The sequence below is a fragment of the Myotis yumanensis genome, unplaced genomic scaffold (genome assembly GCF_028538775.1).
Source record: "Myotis yumanensis isolate MYYU_CA2020_CCGP unplaced genomic scaffold, mMyoYum1.0.hap1 SCAF_9, whole genome shotgun sequence".
Taxonomy (NCBI): Eukaryota; Metazoa; Chordata; class Mammalia; order Chiroptera; family Vespertilionidae; genus Myotis; species Myotis yumanensis.
In genome coordinates this window covers 79,408,430-79,421,056 of record NW_027223760.1, presented here as the reverse complement: position 1 = coordinate 79,421,056, position 12,627 = coordinate 79,408,430, and the positions used below count along the sequence as shown (strand labels likewise).

Sequence of the window (12,627 nt, the reverse complement as noted above, 5' to 3'; positions counted from 1 at the left end):
AATGTTGCTACTGTTATCAATCATAATGTAAATATCTGATATGCAGGATGGTCTTAGGTGACCCCTGTGAAAGGGTCATTCGACCACCAAAGGGGTCGCGACCCACAGGTTGAGAACCGCTGACCTAAAATAATAAAACTCAATACAAACTGACCAATTTCTATTGATTCAACCTCAGATTAAGATTTTACTCTGTCCATCTCCAGGAAAAAAACAAACATAAAAACCCTTACAAGTTAAACTGGAATGATTAAAAATGTATAAATTCAGGGAGCAGCTAACAAGAAATCATAAAAGGCCATAGAGTGTGTGTTGTATTTCTGAGATTACTTTTTTAAAAAATTGATTTTGGAGAGGGAGGGAGAGGGAGAGACAGAAACATAAATGATGAAAGAGAATCATTGATCAGCTGCCTCCTGCACGCCCCACACTGGGGATCCAGCCCATAACCCAGGCATGTGCCCTGACCAGGAAATGAACTGTGACCTGGTTCATAAGGCTGATGCTCAACCATTGGGCCACACTGGCTAGGCAATGTTACTTTTTTGGGCCTTTTGAGATAATTGTGCTTTCTTCATAGTAGACAAATATTTGAAATAAAAGAAATATTTGTACCACTACAATCTGACTGCAAAAAATGGTAAACTACATAATTAAGGCTTTATGTAGTGATAAAGCGAAACCAAGGCAGTGATAATGGGCAAAGATGGAGAAAGAAGCAGGAAATAGAAGAGAAAGGTACTCTTATGAAGGAACTGGTGTACACTACTGCAACTTGGGTGTTGGATTATCTAGTCTGATAGTATATAAGAGTCTAGTTCCTTTTGGTGGAGAGATGGTGGGGTTCCTAAGATCAAGTGACTGAGTTATGCTGAGTCATTAACCCAGATTAAAAGCAATTACCTACCACTGAATCTTTTACCCAGAAAAAGATTGAAGAGTAATTATAAACATCTGCAGTTACCAATGACACATATGTCTACTCAAAATGGCAGAGGAAATAAAAACAACAAAAAAGAGAGTGCAGGCTGGCAAAGAGAACAATCACACCAGCCCTAGCCAGTTTGGCTCAGTAGTTAGAGCGTCGGCCTGTGGGCCAAACAGAGGGTTCGGGGTTCAATTCCGGTCAAGGGCATGTACCTTGGTTGCATGCTCCTCCCCAGCCCAGGCCCTGGTCAGGGCTCGTGCAGGAGGCAACCACTCGATGTGCTTCTCTCACATCAATGTTTCTCTCTGTCTTTCCCTCTCTCTTCCACTCTCCCTAAAAATCAATGGAAAAAACATATCCTTGGGTGAGGATTAACCAAGGATTAACCACAACAACAAAAAACCACACACACAAAAAAACAATCAAACCAGATGAATGTCTAGATACTTAGTTCTTAACTCTGCATAAGTAGAAGGTTAGTACTGATGCCATGATACTTAAACAATGTGGCTGTGATGGCTCAGGTGAAATAAGCCAAATAGATTTTGTGACCAAAAAAATGGTACGTGAGGACTTTGGTACTTCTGTCTTTCTGTAACCTTCTCTCTCAGATCTATTTTAAATAACATCTTTGGAGTTTCTTAGAATATAATCTAAGCTAATTGCTATGGTTGTTTCTCCTTAATGGGGGGGTTCAATTAGTGGCACAGTAGTAAAAAAGAAAGCCAAATTAGCCACATTGAAATATATAACTATGATTAAAACACTGTTCCTCTCTATGAAAGCAAGTAAAAAAAAGTATGTATGAGAAACTATGAAGTAAAAATCATTGCTAGCTTATCTAGGACTGAAAAAAAATTTGTATAAGCCATTTTTACAAGGAATTTGGGACTTTACAACCGGTACAGTGAAATGTACACATACAAAGAATAGTAAAATGTGAACCGAAAATTGAGTAATAAACAACAACAAAAGGTTATCAGAAGCATCAAGGTACTGACCCATGTCCTGAAGGAGCAATGAAGTATAAACAACACTGCACCCTGCTATCAGGCATCTGACGTCTGTTCACTCGAGATTCTGCATTTAGGTAGTCCTCAAATTTACTATCAATGTAGTCAATAACAGGCTGCCAGCTACAGAATGAAGATAAAATAATTAAGTGGCAATTCTACATTTAAATGTACAAATGATGACTATTAAAGGGCAATAATCTATATTTTTAAATAGGCAAAACCAGTCTAACCAGTATGTCTCAAACTGTTCTACATATACTGATTTAAATAAAAACAGTGTATAAATTATGTTGACTAAATCTTGATTATTTCTAAATTTTCTGAAAAAAGAATATTTAAATCAAAACATAACTAAATTATTACCATATTTGTACCGATAAGTATATCAATGCTAAGGCAATTTACAGTATGAAAAATTATATCCAAATAAATTTTTACATTTATATACAATACAGAAACCTCATGATGAATTTATTTGCGTATTTTTAAAGTTGAGAGAAATTTACTTCAAAAACAAAACAAAAGATGGAACTCAAAAAAAATTAAAACCTCCAACTAAAGTGTCATGGATGTTTTCTTCATTTATGATGTATGGAAAACTGAAGATCTAAAGTCAGGTTTAAATTAGAATGTGATAAAAAAATAATGTATACAAATATATAAAATTATAGTAGAAAATGAAGTTTTAAATTTCTTACAAGAATTCTTGTATACATGTTTTAAATTTGTCTTCAAAATAATTCTAGGATAAGTATTATATCCATTTTATAGAAAAGAAAGTCAGCTCAAAGAAATTAAGCAACATTAAGTGGCAAGTTGGTGTATGAACAGTTTAGTGGCCTTTGCTAAGATGGGAAATTTTAAAATGTTAAGGAGAAAGAGTTTAAAAATACCTGAACCCCAAACATAATGGAAAGCAGTGATGACAAACGCTTCTTACCAATTACTATTATCCACCGCATCTCCAAATCCTGGGGTGTCAACTATTGTGAGCAGCAACTGAACCCCACCTTCTTTGATTAAAACTTTGGATTGTTCCACCTGTAAGAGTAATTGGTGCAGATATTAATACCACAACATTACACCTGTGGTTTCCTACAAGGTAAGCTGTAGGAAGATTAGCATTAATCAAAACTAATCAAGAAGCTTTTTGCAAACTAAATCTACCCACCCCCACATTTTCATTATCGTGGACATAAAAAGTCCTGGTTACTTGAAAGAAAAGTACAATCTAAATACTGGGTTTATGACTCATAGTTGGTTTAAAGAAGGAACTGATAAATGGTAATAATCACTAAAGCCATATAATACTTATATGACCTCAATGCACATCCATTAATACAAATACTGTGTTCGAATGATTCAATAATTAAGAGATCAACTGTGATTAGGAAGACAAGTACATTTAATCTAACACAATAAATGTTCTCCATCTACTTTGGTCCAAACCAATTACCATTCTTAAGTAAACTTATTACCATTCCCAAATTTTTCTCAGCATGTAATTATTTACACTTGTGTTTATGTTATGGCTAAGATCCAGTTTTCTTTTCTAATGGGATATTGCATATTTAGGCCAAAGCAATCAACAAAACTTCCAGCAGTTAAAAAGTATATATTCTGGTAGAGTAAAACCCTACTAACTCTGACTGAAATATTCCATCCTCTGTAGAATTTGTAAAAACCTATTGAAAAGAGTATTGGATTTAAACAATCAGAACATATAAATCATTCACCCTGGGCATATGCTGCTACTAGATAAAGTGAAGAAAAGAATACTAATTCCCCCACTCATTGTACATTTACATCTAGTGCTTATTAAACTAGAGACTCCAGGCATGCCTAAAGGCTAACGTAAGAGGCAAGAATTATATTACAACTTTGAGTGGTAAGTGCCATTATACAGTCCAGATTACGTGCCACCAGACTTAGGGGGAAAATGTAATCGTGAACAGGTGAGAAGAAACTGCAACTATTTATGTGATTAACAGAGTTTGGAAAGGAAAACTGACTAATTTCTGGTAAAAGAAATTTGGTGCTCCTTTACAGAGCCGATAATGTCTTTCCATTCTCCTTTGGCATTTCTTACAGATGCTAGCTGATGCATGAAGGGACTGAGGAGATGAAACTGAGATTGCTGAGCAAGAAAGTCTGCAGCAGCACTACCCAAGAAAACTTTTTGAGATAATTGCAATGTTCTATATATTGGCACTGTCCACTACAGTGGCTGCTTGCCCAAGTGGCTACTTACACCGTACAATGTGTAACTGAGAAACAGAATGTTTAATTTCATTCCATTTGAATTATTTTAAATAGCCACATGTGGCTTAGTGACTATGGAATTGGACAATGCAGGTCTACAGAAATCAAAAGTTATTTTGTTAAAAAGAGTATTATCAAAAAAGAATTCTGTTAAAACTGAAAACAGTTCCTAAATTTGGACATGCAAGTCCATGGAGGAGCTTCTACTATTTTAGACAAGAGGCAAAGGTCTTATCTTTTAGACCAATGGTCTTCAGACAGCTCTGATCCTGATGTAAACTCTCACATCCCAAATATATTTTCAATTCAATTATATATAATTGGCAATCTGAACATTAAACATTAGTAAGTATTAATTTTTCTATAGATTAAAAAAGTAAACGTCAAAATATAAGGGTCTTAGCCCAGCCAGTGTGGCTCAGTGGTTGAGCATTGACCTATGAATCAGAAGGTCACAGTTAAGATTCCTGGTCAGGACACATGCCATGGTTGTGGGCTCGAACCCCAGTAGGGAGTGTGCAGGAGGCAGTCGATCAATGATTCTCTCTCGTTATTGATGTTTTTCTCTCTCCTCCTCTCTTCCTCTCTGAAATCAATAAAAATATATTTTAAAAAAAAATATATATATATATATATATATATATATATGTGTGTGTGTATATATATATGTTCTAATATTTTTTTGGTCATCTCCAGTATCCACTTGGGAGAACACTGTTTCAGGCCACACAGCCAAGATAATATAGCCTGTCTTATATGCCAGGTTACTCTAATAATATGAGGGAGGCAAAATAACTAAGAAAATAATCAGACATCATCATCAGTGTTAGATTATCAAAACTAAAAAAAATTTAAGTGGCTTAGCAAGTTCACATTTCATATATCTAGTGGTCCTCTAATCAAAGAACAATCTGTTTATATGTCAATTATCTCTCTCTTTTTTTAAAGGACAATCCGGTCAAATCTTACATCTTCATCTATCTCGAATTCACTTCCATCTCCTTCATAAAAACAGGTCATTCATTAATGGGAACTGTTATTGAAGCAGAAATATCCATAGTACTATGTATTAGAAACTGATGCAAAAATGCAATTGTTCTATATGAATCATCTTCCAATTTTACTTCAAACCATTTGATTGCCTTATTACTAAACCTTCAGTAATAAATTGTACATTATTCACACATCCTAATAGAATAAATTTTAAGGTCTTTGTCTCCTTGTCTTTATTTTAAAAAATCAGCACAACTTGTTTATTGACATAAGAAAAATAAAGATCTGTATTTTACATACTTTAAAGATTGTTTATAAAGCTTCTTTTCTCCTCTGGCCTATGAAATTCTGTGTATCCATACATGGTCAAATACAGAGTCGACAGCAACATATGGAAGAAATCCAGAAAACATCACTGTAAACGAGTGCCCTTCACAGCATCCAACTGTATCCTATCATCTGATTCTGCAAGTATCCCCATGGGATCCATGGAAAACAAATCAGTGCAAGTCCAGGAATTTCAAACTTTTCTTAACAAATGTATTCCAAATGGCCACTTTCCCATGCACTTTACTTAAGCAGGTCACATCAGCATTTTTTATGGCATCACTCAAGAGTTCTCTAAGATTAAACGCATAATTTAATACTGAAGGAATGAATCAGGGGCATTTTCAACTCTGTTTCTCTCTGGAAAATAAAACTAAAGCCCTTATATTGTTTATGTATAATTAATTTATTGAGGCCTCTTTTGGATTCCTAGATTCCAGAAATCCAAGGCACTGTTTTCTAATATTGTTGTTTTTCAATCTGAAGAAAAAGTCAAACCTCCCATGTTTATATGCTTCATTTCTTTCATTTTCAAAGGACTGTTAAATAAACTAAACTTTTCTAACCTAATGTTTAAGAATGATTTGCTATGGTAAATAAAGTGCTACTTAATTAACTGGATTAAATTTTAAGGAAAGGGTTAGAATTTTCTTTCTTTTTTTTTTTTAAATATATTTCATTTATATATTTATTTATTGCGTTAATCCTCACCCGAGGATATTTTTCCATTGATTTTTAGGGAGAGTGGAAGAGAGAGGGAAAGACAGGAACATCGTTGTAAGAGAAACAAACTGATTGGTTGCCTCCTGCACAAGTCCCAAACAGGGCCCAGGCCAGGGAGGAGTGTGCAACCAAGGTACGTGCCCTCAATTGGAATCGAACCTGGGACCGTTTGGTCTGCAGACTGACGCTCTATCCACTAAGCCAAACTGGCTAGGGTGAAATTGTGGTTTATTAAAATTTCACTCCCTATTTGGCTACATCACAGGATTTTTCTTTCCTCCTCCTCCTTTTTTGGACAGTTGAAAGTGTTTCAGAAAGCCATCAGGTCAGGGAAATTGCAGAGTTTGCCTTTTGAAATTCAGGATTGTATGTTTCTTATGGTCTAATATGTCTGGGCTGGGATATAATTCTCTGAGCACTCTCTGCTGAGAGAATTTATGAGCTTCCAAAAGCAGATCATCTGAGAGATTACTGGGCTTGGTGAAGAGCCAGTCAACTGCAAAAGAAAATTACATTCTATTCTCTAACTATGCTGAATGACTTGGCACATGTCATGTTCTTCCCTGGGTAAGGGGGCGGGGGAAGTTTGGATGATCTACAACTTGTGTCAGTATACCAAGGAATACCTCCATGCAATAGTCTGGATCAATCCAATTCTCAGAGGCTGTAGGTCTTACTTGTGGGAAAATGGAGGAGACTTAACAGTGGTACACAGGCCTTTTTCTTAAAAATCTTACTAGAGATACTAAAAAATATTCACAATAAAAGATGGCACTTTTTAAAAAAAAGTTTATTGATTGATTTTGAGAGGTGGGAGGGAGAGAGGAAGAAAAGAAGGGAGGGAAAGAAACACTGACTTGTTGTTCTGCTTATTTATGCACCATTGGTTGATTCTTGTATGTGCCCTGAACAGGGATCAAACCCAGAACCTTCCCATATAGGGATGATGCTCTAACTAACTGAGCAACCTAGCCAGGGCAAAAGAGGATACTTTTCAAGTGTTACCTTAAAGAAAGGTCAAGTGAGTTTAGAATGGATTATTGGAGATGGGCCAATGCAAAAAGAATTCTAACAAAATAAATTAAGAACTTCTCCCAATGTCTTTAACAGATGCTAGCCGGAGAGAAGTTATCTGTAACTTCTGAAATGTATGGGACTATTATCTAGGAAAGGAACTCCTTCAGATCAAGGAAGGAAAGAATAGTCATATTAAGATGGTCAAAACACTTTAATGATATCTGAACACTTAATGAGTATAAAAGACATGTTCAATCCTTCAAGAAATAAAATGTAAAAAGTGAAACAATGAAATACATTTACACACACACACACACACAATGTTCACAAGAAAAATGAGTGCCTATGTCCACCAAAAACTAAAAATCCAAATGCTCATCTACAATAGAAAGAATATATTCCCACATGGATTATTATAACCTATCTAATAAAGAGGGAATCTGCTAATTGATTTCCCCGGCCTCAAAGATGGTGGAGTCACAGCCAATAAGAAGGGAATATGCTAACTGACTGCCATGCCCTCAAAGATGGCGGCACTCACAGCTACAAGATGGCAGTACCCAGTCTCCTCAGCCCCGCCAGGGTGGCAGGCGCCTGCCTCCGGAGACCCCCAGTCCCTTCAGCCCCCAGGCGCAGGCAAACCTCAGATGGCAGCTGCCTAACCGCCCAGGGCCGCCTGAGGCTCAGGTAATCAGGGCCGGCCCAGGCTTGTGCTACCGGCAGTGGCAGCAGCAGAGGTGTGATGGGGCGTCACCTTCCCCTGATCACCAGGTCGCCTCCTGGCCCTGAAGACTCCCGGACTGTGAGAGGGGGCAGGCCGGGCTGAGGGAACACCCCCTCCAGTACATGAATTTTCATACAGCGGGCCTCTAATATTCCTATAATGCAGCAGTTCTCAACCTGTGGGTCGCAACCCCTTTGGGGGTCGAATGACCCTTTCACAGGGGTCACCTAAGACCATCGGAAAACACATATATAATTACATACTGTTTTTGTGATTAATCACTATGCTTTAATTATGTTCAATTTGTAACCATGAAATTGGGGGTCACCACAACATGAGGAACTGTATTAAAGGGTCGCGGCATTAGGAAGGTTGAGAACCACTGCTATAATGGAATATTATATAGCAATGAAAAAACTATTGCTATGCAACATGAATAAATACCACAGACATAATCTCCAGTGAAAGAAATCAGACACAAAGAGTATATTTAAATGAACAAGAACATCTATAGAGAGAAAAGTAAAAAAGTTGCTATTTAGGGTTGGGTTGTAATACTGAGTGAGAACAGCACAAGAAAGCCTTTTAGGGTGCTAGAAATGTATATATTAATCAGAGTGGTAGTTACCGGGATATAAAAATACACACAAAAATTCATCAAGCTCTATGCTTAAATTTGTGCCCTTTAGTATACAAGGTGCACAATAATTAAAAATTAAATTTTTAAAAATGTTGCTTGAGACAAGATGAAAATAATAAAACTAATAAAGATCCTCAAATTAAAACTATTTTATTTAATCTACAACAAGGATTTACAGGACATCACAGACCAAAAAACAAAAATTAACAAAACTTCAAATATCCTCAAGTTAAAAAATATCCCAATTAAACTTACTCTTATAAATTTCTTAAATCATTTGTTCAATCACTCAATAAATACTGGATGCTAACATATGACAGATACAGTCTAGGAACTGAGCTTATAACAATGAAAAAAATGAAGTCCCTACCCTCATAGAGCTAACACATTTGGAGCTGGGGGCAGAGACTAGGAGAATTTTTTAGTATTACAGGCAGAATAAGCCAAAAGTGAAAATAAGTGTAGGAAATAGGTTGAAGGGGGGCTACTGCAATAATCCAGAAAAAGAGAAGATGGAACTGTGGATATGAGTGGTACTAGGGAAGTGGAAAAAGGTGGTAGGATTCTGGATATGCTGTGATGGACTGCATGTGGAAGTAGAAGAAAGGAATTGAGGATGGCTCCAAGATTTTTGGTCTGAGCAACTGGGAAGGTAGAGTTGCATGTAGTGAGATGGAAGAATCTGCAGGAAGAGCAGCTGGTTTAGGGTCAACAGTACCATATGGCTATAGATATTTTTAATAAATCTGTTGATTTGTTTGGCAAATTTATTTTTGGCATAAGGAATATTAGAGGAAGGTTTTGTTGAACTGACCTAGTATAAATTTTACCCTGCCCCAAACCCCCACCATAGCTACTTTTTATCTTTTAGTGCTACTTTTTCCTTTCTGAAAGGTGTTTAAAAAAAAAAGAATGATAAAAGCATGCTTACTGTATAAAATTAAGAAGATATAATAAAAGGAAAAAATATTCAGTCTTACAATGTGGGAATCACTGATGACAATTGTATACGAATCCTATTTAATATACTTTTTTGCACTATGTGAACCATTACAGAATAAGCACTGTTATAACTACATTACAAACAATCTCTCATTGTTTGAACAAATACTTCATTGCAGAATATGTAAAACTAGATTTCTGTGTGTTGAATTCCTGCGATTGCATGGGATGATACTCTCACCTGTTTAGACACTAGTAAAAATCACTGCACAGGGAATCAAGAGAGCTAGAAATATTTTTTTAAAACATGGTAAGGTACAAAACTTTCGTGAGTTAACTGGCTTCCATCATCCACCCAGCACTTCACTGGAATTTCAAGCCCAGTACTTAAATGAAAGTCAATACCCTCCCGAGTCCATCTTGCAAATTCAAACCTAATAAGCAACAGCAAACACCATGTGTGTACAATGACAAAACCCACTTCAAGTATCCCTACTAGCTAGCACAGCACCAGAGAGCAGCCTCATGGCCTAGAGAGGCATTTTCATGTTACTTCAACTACTTTCACATACTACAAAACTATGAGGAAGAAATAACTTCACTGATCAAATCATTTAGTCTTCATTTTAAATTGCCTAATTGGTAAAATATCTCCCTATGTCATATTTTTAAAGGAAAAGGTAAAATAAGTCAAAAGAAAACTGATAATTTATTGGACCAATCATTATTTAAAAAGGGGTAGATGTAAAGAAAAGCTAATCCATCTATTAAGAATAAGTTAATTAAACTAGCTTTTTATTATCTACAATAGAGAGATAGCATAGGCCGACAGAATACTGACTAAACCAGACTGCTTCTATTTGTAGCCTAGTTCTGTCACTCTACATGATCTCAGGCATATCAGCATCTCTGTGCCTCAATGTCCACATTTATGAAATAGAGATCATAATACCACCTACTTCATAAAGTCCTTATAAGAATTAAGTAAGTTAATGTATCTAAAGTACTTGGTACACTACTTGTAAGATGCTAATGACTCACTATGTTAGTTTAAGTACTAATGCAGGCCTGGCATTTTGTTAGGTGCTAAAATTACTAAGAGGATTTAGAAAACCTCACTAGCACTAATCACCTTGGTAGGTACAAGAACATTAAGATTTAACAGATTTTTTAAAAAATATATTTTTATTGATTTCAGAGAGGAAGGGAGAGGGAGAGAGAGACAGAAACATCAATGATGAGAATCATTATTTGACTGCTTCCTGCACTCCCCCGACTGGGTATCGAGCCCACAACCCAGCCATGTGTCCCTGACCGGAATTGAACCCACAGGCAGATACTCTATCCACTGAACCAAGCCAGCTAGGGCTAACAGATATTTTATACTACACTAGTGGCCTGGTGCCCAGATTCATGCACCGGTGGGGTCCCTCAGCCTGGCCTGTGCCCTCTGGCAATCCAGGACCCCTCAGGGGATGTCGGATAGCGGGTTTCGGCTGGATACCCACAGGCCCGATCCAGACAGGAGGGAGCGCGATCCTGTGAACTGAGCAACTGATGTGGTCAGTGCGCATCAAAGCAACCAGTCGTTCAGTCCCTTAGGCTTTTATATACAGATATGCCCAAACCTAGGAATCTACACTGGGGTTCCTTTAACATTTCTATGTACTTCATTTACTGATCCTGAATTTAAATACCTACATTAAGAAAGTTAAAAGTTTAACTTTTTGCTTAGAGTTAAAATATCCAATACTGATTACAATAAGCAATGTAATAGCAAGTTTTTAGAACACACTTTTGCAGGTAATTTGAAATCTCAAACTCTACGAGGGATAAAAAAAGATTCCCAACAGTAAAGCTTTAAAAAGAAGAAATAAAACATTTATGTAACAGAATTATGTCTTAGGGATCCAATTTCTATACTGGATCTTGCAGTTTGATATATATGTTTCTGTCCCAAATTTCCAGACTGTCCTTCCATCTTGTGCTCTGAGATAATTTCTGCCAATCCTCCAAATCCAGCTCCTGCACCACTACCGAGTAAAGCCTGCTCCATGTCCCTCCTCTCTGCTTATGTGCTGCATCACTCCACCAACAACTTTTTCAATCAATAGTTTAAAGCAGCAGTCCTCAACCAGGGGTCCGTGGACCACTGGTATCCATGAGATCCGAAAGGTTGTCGACCGCTAGTTTAGAGCACTGCTGCCGAACAAAAATGTAATGTAAACTCCAAAAGTAACTTTGAATTTTTCAGTAGCCACTTTAAAAAGTAATAATGTATTTTATTTAAACCAATATAACCAAAATTTTTTCATTGCAAAATGCAATCAATACAAGAAAAACTATTAGACATTTTACACTCTCTTTTACATACTAAGTCTCCAAAATAGGAGGTGTATTTTATACTTGCATAACATTTCGAGTTGGACTACCCATATTTTAAGAGCTCAACAACCACATGTGGCAAATGCTATTGTACTGGACAGTGCAGACAGATCTAGAGTCTATATATGCAATATGGTCTATGGGCCAGTACCACTGCCATCACCTAGGATTTTGTTAGAAATGCAGAATCTCAGTCCACCTCAGACCTAACAGAACAGAAATTAAATTTTACCAAGTGATCTGAATAGACAAGCCAATTTGAAAAGTACTAAATTAGACCACACATAGCTTGGGAGCCTTAATGAACTGCTACTGCCATTCAACTACTATGTGGTATTATGTTACCAATGAACACAGAACACTGTATTTAAATAATAATGGCTTTTCAGTCATGTTTTCTCTATCTCACTGTCCAAGAGAACTTTCTGCAATGGTAACATATATATTCACTGCCCAAATAGTAGCCATTAGCCACATATGGCTAGTGAATACTTAGAGATGTGACTATTGCAACTGAGAAGTTAAATTTTTAATTTTATTTACTTTAACTCATTCAAACTTAAATGGCCACATAAGGCAAGTAGCTACCTTACTATTCAGCACAACTCTAGGAGTATTAGTTACTCCTATAATTATCACAGTGTAATTTCTATTAGGGCCTTCAGGACAA

At 36.5% G+C, this 12,627-nt stretch overlaps 1 protein-coding gene across 3 annotated transcripts in view; it reads right to left on the bottom strand.

The window, feature by feature from the left end:
- Positions 1-12,627, bottom strand: part of SEPTIN7 (septin 7) — a 39,369-nt gene that overhangs the window by 19,107 nt on the left and 7,635 nt on the right. For all 3 annotated transcript variants that reach the window (XM_070424783.1, XM_070424781.1, XM_070424782.1), the window contains exons 4-5: positions 2,885-2,985; positions 1,930-2,064 (exon numbers count right to left, since the gene is read on the bottom strand). In XM_070424783.1, coding sequence (XP_070280884.1) covers positions 1,930-2,064; positions 2,885-2,985 — 236 coding nt within the window. The remainder of the gene's footprint in view (positions 1-1,929; positions 2,065-2,884; positions 2,986-12,627) is intronic.